At 39.4% G+C, this 8,768-nt stretch overlaps 1 protein-coding gene across 1 annotated transcript in view; it reads right to left on the minus strand.

Moving 5' to 3' along the window:
• Positions 1-496: 496 nt before the first annotated feature.
• The window catches only part of vcana (versican a), a 27,328-nt gene continuing 19,056 nt past the window's right edge, over positions 497-8,768 (minus strand). The window contains exons 6-12 of the mRNA XM_037976044.1: positions 6,340-6,453; positions 6,137-6,250; positions 3,806-3,964; positions 3,455-3,537; positions 1,352-1,496; positions 1,029-1,211; positions 497-909 (exon numbers count right to left, since the gene is read on the minus strand). Of these exons, the coding sequence (XP_037831972.1) occupies positions 782-909; positions 1,029-1,211; positions 1,352-1,496; positions 3,455-3,537; positions 3,806-3,964; positions 6,137-6,250; positions 6,340-6,453 (926 nt within the window). The 3' untranslated portion in view covers positions 497-781. The remainder of the gene's footprint in view (positions 910-1,028; positions 1,212-1,351; positions 1,497-3,454; positions 3,538-3,805; positions 3,965-6,136; positions 6,251-6,339; positions 6,454-8,768) is intronic.

An 8,768-nucleotide genomic window follows, 5' to 3' on the forward strand; every position in this document is an offset into this window, starting at 1 on the left:
AGCGAAACCAGAAAACACCAGAGGCTGCTAGATGACGCCTTTGAAAGCTGCCACCACAAAGACAGCTCTCCAGCTGATAACTGAGCTGTCTGTTGAAACCTCCTGCGACTTGAGCGTTTTTTTTAGTTTCATCTGAAATCTTAATATCTACTTCATTTGAACACTTGATTCTCCAGTCTTCAGTCTGACGACTGGAGAATGACTTTGATGGATGAGAGAGAAACTCACGTAAAACCTTTTTAAACTGCAGGATTAGTTCGTTGCCATAATCCCTCCTGTTTCAGTTCAAACTTCATCAGATGTAAGAACTTTGCATGAATGTGCACGGTTCAGTTTGAAACCATACGAACGTTATAAGCGCTATTTCTATGACTGTCTTTCTGTGACTAAGGAACGCTTTGCATTGATATTTGAAAAGCAGAGTTTGTGTTTAAACACTGATGAATTTCTTACAGAGTCAGCTGAGGTTGAAGATAAAAACTTTTGCTGCTAGACAGAACACAAAATAAGAGCACTTTTTTTTTTTTTTTTTGCTATTCCAGTAGCCAGCTAAATTGTTTTTGTCCACACTGGAGCTGTTATACAACAGTCTCCTTGATATAAAAAGTCACTTATGAACATTTAGAAGGCACTTCATATGGTTCCATCATCACCCAAAATTGAAGAAAACTGCAGTTTATCCTCTTGGTTTCTTTTATGAACTTTGTGCTTTTTTTTTTTTTTTCCACACAAGCGTCAAGTGAGTGTTCTTGGAAGAAGTTCTTCCATATTTTTTCTGAAATCACAGCTTCTTCCTCTTCTGTTCTGTTGTGTCTCTTTTCCATCGGTATCGTGGATGGTGGAAGTTGTTGATGCTGTAGAGACTACTGTGATGATGTCTTCTTATATAAGTCCTCTGGTAGGTTGATGCTGGAAGAAGAAAAATATTGTACGTGTATATAGCTAGAATAATACACCTGTGAAAATATTTTAGCTTTTATTTTAATTTTATTTTTAAAAAAACTAGGAGCAACAGTTGCTGAACTTACGGTTTATGCAGCTGATTTTAGGTATATCCCATCGTCCATCCCCACGGCAACGGATGGTTGGAACATGCCGCTGAATAAAGCCTGATCGGCACTGGTACCTCACCAGTGAGTTAATTTCATACCTTTCACGCTTCTTCCCAAAAGTACGTGCATTTTCTACCAGGGGGGGTTGATTACAGGCCACTAAAAACCAAAACAGGCAACATCATGAATTAAAAAATTAACAAATAAACAACAGAAATGTATCTTATCACAGCTTTAAGAAATTGCTTGTGCAATTGAACTCATTCGACAGCAACGAACAGAGGGGCTTTTATGAGTACCTGTGCCCTTTTTGCAGGTAAATGTGAGGTGATAGTTGCATGGGACGTCGTTCCACTGGCCGTCCTCGTGCCATATCATCACCACGCAGTCCTCGCCAGAAGAAAAGAAGCTGTCCGGCTGGTTCGGCCTCCAGTTTTCATATTGCTGTCGAAAAAAAAGGGAACAAAAAGAAAGCCATGTTAGGCGTATTTCCTATTCCTTTCAAGATAAATGTGGTTTTAGTTTGACTTTATTTTTGTTTGCGACAGAGGTTACCAAAGCAGAAGATGTGCAAGAGTGAATATTAAATTTCTTTTGGTAAGAAATCTCTGTATGAAAGATCAGTCTGAATCACCTTCTTGTCAACACCTGAGGTATTGTGAATGTCGTGATTACATTTAAAACAGAAATTATTTCAAACGTTAGGGAGAGAGGGACTCTGAATATCCTTACAAAAAGTGGTCTGTAAATCCCAGACCACACTATGATCTTAAATATTGTCCACAAGAGGGAGTAACTGGGCCTCTTTAGAAGGCCGCTAAACTCAGCAGTTCCTCATAAATCAAGTCTGTAAAAACATTTCAAATTTGATATGACAAGATTAAGATTTAAGATTAAGTAGAATTGAAAACTGTTTGTGCTTCTGCAACAGATCCCATTTATTTAGACATGTTTTTGACCTATTGAATTACTTATAGTCTAATGGGACTTTATTTTCTTGTCATTTTTGGTGTTTATTTGATCACACTTTGTGTGTTTTTGTGATAATAGACTATCATGACTTTGTGATGACATTTCATCACTCAGTGTATTTGCCTATGGTTTCATGTTTCATTTCTGCCCAGAAAACAAACAAACAAACAAAAAAGCACCCTCACACATACTGTACATATAGCCAGGTAAACAGTATACACACAGCTGCAAAGCTGTGGGGCCTTTGGGCCGGAGCTGATGGTAACTGCAGTCTTTCAGCGCATTCTAGGTTCAAACACTTTCTTCAAAGCTGTGACTCTGGCCCCCTAACCCCCTCAAACTCCTTCCACGATGCCTCCAGGCCTGGTTGCTCTGTCATTATGGTTAACAAACAACATACACCGGCTTCCTGCTCTGCTCAGTCCAGCTTAACAAATGGTCGACCCATCAACTGCCCAGCAGGTCTGCATCCTCCTCAAGAACAATTAAACAAAGTTTGATCCCCAACATAAACACATATATCAGCAAGTGTCTTTTTTTCTGTGCCCTGCTGCTAACATTAATAGATTTTCTTTATTGTTTTCGGGAGTTAATAGGTCACAGTAGTTTAAAATTACTCATTTATTTAGGGACAGCAGAGGTGACCACCCACCCAGACCCCCTAGGGGTGTTTCTACACTGTTGTTTCTTTTTTTTGGTGGTGGTCTTTTCCTTTTCCCAAGCTACAGCGGAGCACAGGTGCTGTCCATCTGTGTGTCTGTTTGGTGGCCCTGCCCCCGAGTGGCTGCCTTCTGGTTGAAAGTGGGGAATGAAGGACCCATACCAGTCCACGCCTGCCAAACACAGCCTCACTCAAACCCTCATCACCTCTAAATTGGTCTTAACATGGGGACCTGTGCTTATCTTTTAACCCCTCAGGCTTGTTTTCTGTTTCCTCTCTATCTCTGCTGCTGGGGGAATCATCTTTGAAGCAAGGACATCAGTCTAAACAACACAGTCGCACGTTGTAATTAGACATTTTTCTGTCAGGTGAAGGGAATCTTCAGCAGCTACAACCATTGCAGAAAACATACACTTATATACTGTTTTAGAAACATGCCATTTGTGGAAAAAAATTGTTTTCGTTTTGCCTTTGTCTACTTATTTACATTTTGCAATGTTGAAGGTATTGATTTTCAAGCACCCAACCAACACTCATTAGGCGATCCAGTGCAGCCTTACAGCATGTTCCTCATCAGTTTGTTTGCCTGATCACTTGACAAGGCATAGGGGTATGAGGCAGAGGAGAGTATGTCATGAAAGAGTCACCAGAGCTTACTTAAACAATTGACTCTCCCTGCATTCGTCATCTGCATCTCATCCAAATATTTACACTGTCTGTGCGCCATGTTTGTTGAGACTAAAATAAGTGAGAAAGCAACCTATCTTACCACGGGGTTGCCATCAGTCCATCGGAAGTCACTGTCAAACATCTTATCATTTAGGCCAATCCACTGGTAGTCCTGTCCCAGACCTGAAATGCAGTTGAAAATAAAAAATGTCAGATTACATTTCTTCTTTTGACATACATACTTTTCCAGATAGTTCAGAAACAGAAAGTACAAGGGAACGATAAAAATAACAGTGATATTTTTAATGCCTTTAAATTTCTCTGCACTTACATGGCTTTATCAGAGAACTTGTTTTGTTTCAGTTTAATCATGCAAGGCGATTATCATGAAGGAACACAAAGGCATGTTCTTGTACCCATTAGTGATTATCCAGTGCAGTCTATAACTTACGGTTGATATACTGTTGCTCCTCGTGGGAAAGGACGCTGCTGAGATGAGCACCCTGAACGCGGCAGTCTCGCTCTGCAGAGTCCCAGGATTTCCTCTGCGGGAAGTGCTTGTAGCAGTGTCCCTGAAACTTGTGCCAGCCGTAGTCACATGTTTCTGTGTCTGAAGCAAGAGAGAAAAAGATGAAATGGAATTATGCATGATTTATATCGTGGTAAAACATCAACATACATGAAATACAGTACAAACTGTAAACCTTTATTAGTTTTTACTTCCATCCAATTGTCCAATTGCCTTTTTAACACTTTAACATTTCTGACATCAACTAATCTGGGTAAAGTGGCCCTTCAGGCCTGCAGTTATCTCTGTTGCTGTTCGTAGATAAAGGCAAAAAAGGGGAAATGAGTCCAGTTAGGTGAGAAAACTTTTCAAAGTCTAACTAGTGTCTTGAAGTGATTTTACAAAGTAAGCAATCCTAATGACAAAATTAAAATGACAGCTCAGAGTCAAACAAAAGAGTGAACTAATGCAGCATGATATGCTGATGTGGAGTCTCACTCATCCAGGACATGCTAAATCCAAACAAGGTTAAAAAGCAAAAACAACTGGACTTCTCTTCTGTTTCTGAAGACATTTCGCTTCTCATCCGAGGACTTTTATCGTTTTGATAAGTTGTTTTGGCTTTTTAACCTGTTTGGGGTAATGCAGCATGATAGTTGTAAACAAGTTCAACTGAATTATTTTGTTCAGAAAAATAATAAAAAACACAAAATAAACTTTCTCATTTTTTGAAATATCAATTAGGAGGAGAACAAAAACAATTTAAGCGTGAATAACAACAATGTAATAAATGTGGTAAACAGGTACAAAATGTACAAATTAAGTTTAGTTGGAACATAAATAGCCTATGTATGTATGTATGCATGCATGTTTTTTTCTCCCTTTCCACGTTTTATCCTTAGCAAACTAAATAACAAAACCAGGAGTGGAAACTTGTTCTGGGTTGTTCCTCTTTATACTAGTTTTCCCCTTCTTTTCACTTGGCAAAATGTGTACACAATATGGGTGGGATTCCCTGATGAGTGATTCAAACTAAAATCTAGGGTGTAGACCAGTTGAGAGCAAACAGCCAAGACCTATGTTGCCTCAATATCATACTCAAACGTGGACAAACATGAACATCCAGCTAGTGTGAAGAGATTTCAAAACAATTTTTAGGTCTCACTAACAAAGACAGGAAACGAAAGATGTGACATGAGGAGTAGCAGACCCTAAAGCGTGTTTCGGTGCTGTCAAAAAGCCTTCTATTTGCTTGGGAAGGTTGCTAAGTGAGTAAAATGAATAGGAGAATAGGATCAACAATGTTTTCTTTTCCCCCTTGGCATAGGAAAAACTTTTACGTGAGCAAAAGAAATAATTCTAAAAATGTTTTGCCACTACATTGTTTAAAGCAACACTTCATTATTTTCAATTGTATCATTCGTTATTTTTGTTGATAAATATGAGGATATGATATATGAGTAATTTTAAGATGATAATTGCTAAGGCTGTTTTTGTGAAGTATAAAAAAAGGAAAATTGGTAACAGAGTTGCGTGGGTGCTTGCTGCAACCTCAGATGCTCTGCTCACTCTGACACTAAAAAGATCTGATCTGGGGAAAGAGAGTGCAGGTTCATCAAGTACAACTTGATGCACAAACGTCACATTGATCTTGCAAGAACACAGCTTGTTGATTGCTTACTATCAAATGAAGTGTAAAAACATTACGTGCAGAAACAGTGTACACTGTCTCAAAGATCTAATGTCAGTGTGTTTCTGACTGTACCAGCTGATTTTTTGTTTTTTTAACAACAACAACAACAATTATACTTATACTTACATACATATCAGGGCTTATTTCCCTTTTTTTCTTTCTTCCTTCATTTAAGTAAAACCTTTTAAATTTAAGTTGTTTTATTATACAGCCTGCATCACCGGTATCTAAAATGCTTTTTGTTGTTTATTTCTGGAATAGCTATAGTTTCACCAAAACAAACCCCTGTCTCAGTGTTGTGTAGTCTGACTTAGTAATGCAGATGTATTCCCCAACCTTTATGCATTTTACTTTCCTTTTTTTCCTTGACCTCTTGATATTTTCCATCAAAATCAAGAAAAAGTGTTTAGGATGCTTTTTATTTTTCCTCTGACTCTTTGACCACACTTTTATTCTACACTTTACACCATGACAATCTGTCAACATTAGTGTATTCAGACAATATGTCAACCGTCTTGTGTCTGAAACCTAAGAACCTAAAGGTACCTAAAGAAGCACTCTTGAATTAACTAAAGTCTTACCTTCCTCACAATACAGCCCAGCGTAGCTTGGAAGACACACACATGTAAAAGAAGTCAGCCCATCAATACATGTGCCTCCATTGCGGCATGGGTTTGAGTGACACTCATCAATCTCTTTATAGGGAACACATTAAAAAAAGAAAATGTTACGAACTAACCTGCAAGAAATAATTAGTAAAAGGTACGTGAGAGGATAATCCTACCTGTTTCACACTGAGGACCAGTGTAACCAGGGGCACAGCTACATGAACAGACGCTGCCGCTCTTGTAGCAAGATCCTCCATTCAGACAAATGTTCTCTTTGCAAGCATAAATTTCTGTTGGAAAAAAAAAATAACTTGAGAAAAATATATTCTGAGTTTTCTTTTTACTTTATTTTAATAGAGGTCATTAAAACCAACATACCAGGAATTTCCACAGTCTCGCCAACAACCGTGTGCCCCAAATCCAGTCCTAAAGCAGCCTGGGTTGTTGTTTCTTCCTTTCCTGTTACTGGTGCACTACCATTAAAGGGTGGATATGTTGGTAAGTCACTATGGTTCCCAACTTTCCTAGAAAATGACGTAGGCGTGGTGGATAAAGATGTAGCTTGGGCTGATGACGGGGTAGTATACTCTGCCTGGGTTGTTGTGGAAGTTTCGTTGTCACTTCTAATTCTAATTATCTCCATCTTCGAAGACGCTGTTGCATTTTCCTTGAATACAGTCTGGATTTCATCGGGGGACAGAGTCTTTTCTTTTACTCTGTCGCTCTCTGGTATCTTTGTAGTTATCTGCTCTCCAGATACACTATCAGAGATGTCTGACTCACTTTCTGTGGTTGTGGTAGAGACAAATGGCAATTTAGTTGTGGATGATAGAAACTTAGATGTAATGTTTTTAACCTCATCCCAGTCTTCAGTAACGGTGCTTGTTGTGATCATGCTTGTGACTGAGATGCTTTCTGATCCAATCTCAGAACTAGAAACAAGACTCGTTGCTACAACAGAGGTAACTGGTGTCACTGAAGGTGGCTTAGTTGTCATTTCTTTTGAGCTACTTTCAATATTGTCCAATGATGGGGAAGCAGGCTCACTTTTAATGGTTTGGGGAACAGGCTCTGTTGAAAAATTACTCACAGAGTCTGTTCTTGGCTTTATGGTTTCACTGTAGTGAGGAACTGATTCAATCATGACAGGAGATGGATCAACAATGTCAAAATAGTCACTTGGGAAGACTATTTTTTGGCCATTTGTATCAGAAGATAACGAAATCCTTGGTTGAATTGTGTCATTCGATTTCAAACCAGCTTGAACAACTACTGGTTCTGTAATCAGATTTTTTTCATGACTTGCAGACACAGGGTAAGTTGAGGTCAATGAATCCTGAGAGGAAAGGTCAGTCTGAGGGCGGTGTGTTAGTGTGATCTCTGACCTCACTTGTTCAACTGACTCCTGGGAAGTTGCCACAAGGTACAAAGGGGAAACAGTTGTGTGAAATTGGACTGTATTTTCAGGCTCCACAGAAGCTGAGATGACCTTTGAAGTGGGTTCAAAGGAAGTGTGCATCATTGTTGTTTCACGTTTCTCTGTGCTAAAAAAGGATGAGTCTGTACTCTTTATAGTACCTAAGGATGCACTTTCATGAGTTGTTGAACCATCACCTGAATCATCTTCTCCCTTATAAACTGAGATTGCATCTAATGAGTGAACAGTAGTATTCAAATCTGGCTTGGCAGGTTTGGCTGGTTCGGCTGGCTTTTCAGTTATTTGAGTGGAAAATGTTACTGATTCCATTAATAAAGGCTGAGGGGTTGATGATAATACAGGTGAAATCAGGGAACTGTCATCAGGGTGGACCTCTGGATATGTTGTTGTACTCTCAGTTTTGTAACTTGAAAATGCTTCAGAGCCAGCATTATCATCGGCATATTGGAACTGGGTTGTATTTGACACATATGTATTATTCATAAAAGAACGTATGTTTGGTCTAACTGTAGCAGTCATAGAATCTGTTTCACCCTCATCTGTTGCCACAATATATTCACCCTGGGATTTTGTGGTCATTTCAATGAAGCCTGCTCCACTTGTTGATGCTTTAAAAGTGACTGGTTCTGGGGTTGATAAATCCACAAAGGGGTGAGTAGACATTGTTGGCGTTTCTAGGGTAGTTTCATCCGTGTATCCAGATGTTTCATCTCCCGAGTACTCTGTATAACCTGAGCCACTGCTTTCAAAATCAGTTGTTAATGGTGTCACCACCTTAGTTCTGGAAGTAAATCTGTAAGCATCTGTGGGTACACTTGTCATGAACTCAGGTGAGGATTGGGTTGATGAATCTACAACGGGCTGAAATGCAGTCTGAGTCAATGTTGCCTGGCTTACATCTGTTGTTGTGGGGATTATGACAATGCTCCAGGTTTGGCGGAAAGCATCAGTTGGCACTGATGTTGGATGCTCTGTACTATCAGTAGCTGATATTATTATGCTGGAATATGAGAAAGCTTTAGAAGATGTCGTCTGTCTGCTGGACATCTCAGTGGTGTATTCAACTGAGCCTGCCTTTTCTCTTGTTGCGGACACTGAGCTTTCCTCTGATCTAACGGAAGATTCCTCACTTTCAGTTGTCGCAAGTGTCTTCTGCGTTTCAGGAGA

The sequence above is a fragment of the Kryptolebias marmoratus genome, linkage group LG1, assembly GCF_001649575.2.
Source record: "Kryptolebias marmoratus isolate JLee-2015 linkage group LG1, ASM164957v2, whole genome shotgun sequence".
Taxonomy (NCBI): Eukaryota; Metazoa; Chordata; class Actinopteri; order Cyprinodontiformes; family Rivulidae; genus Kryptolebias; species Kryptolebias marmoratus.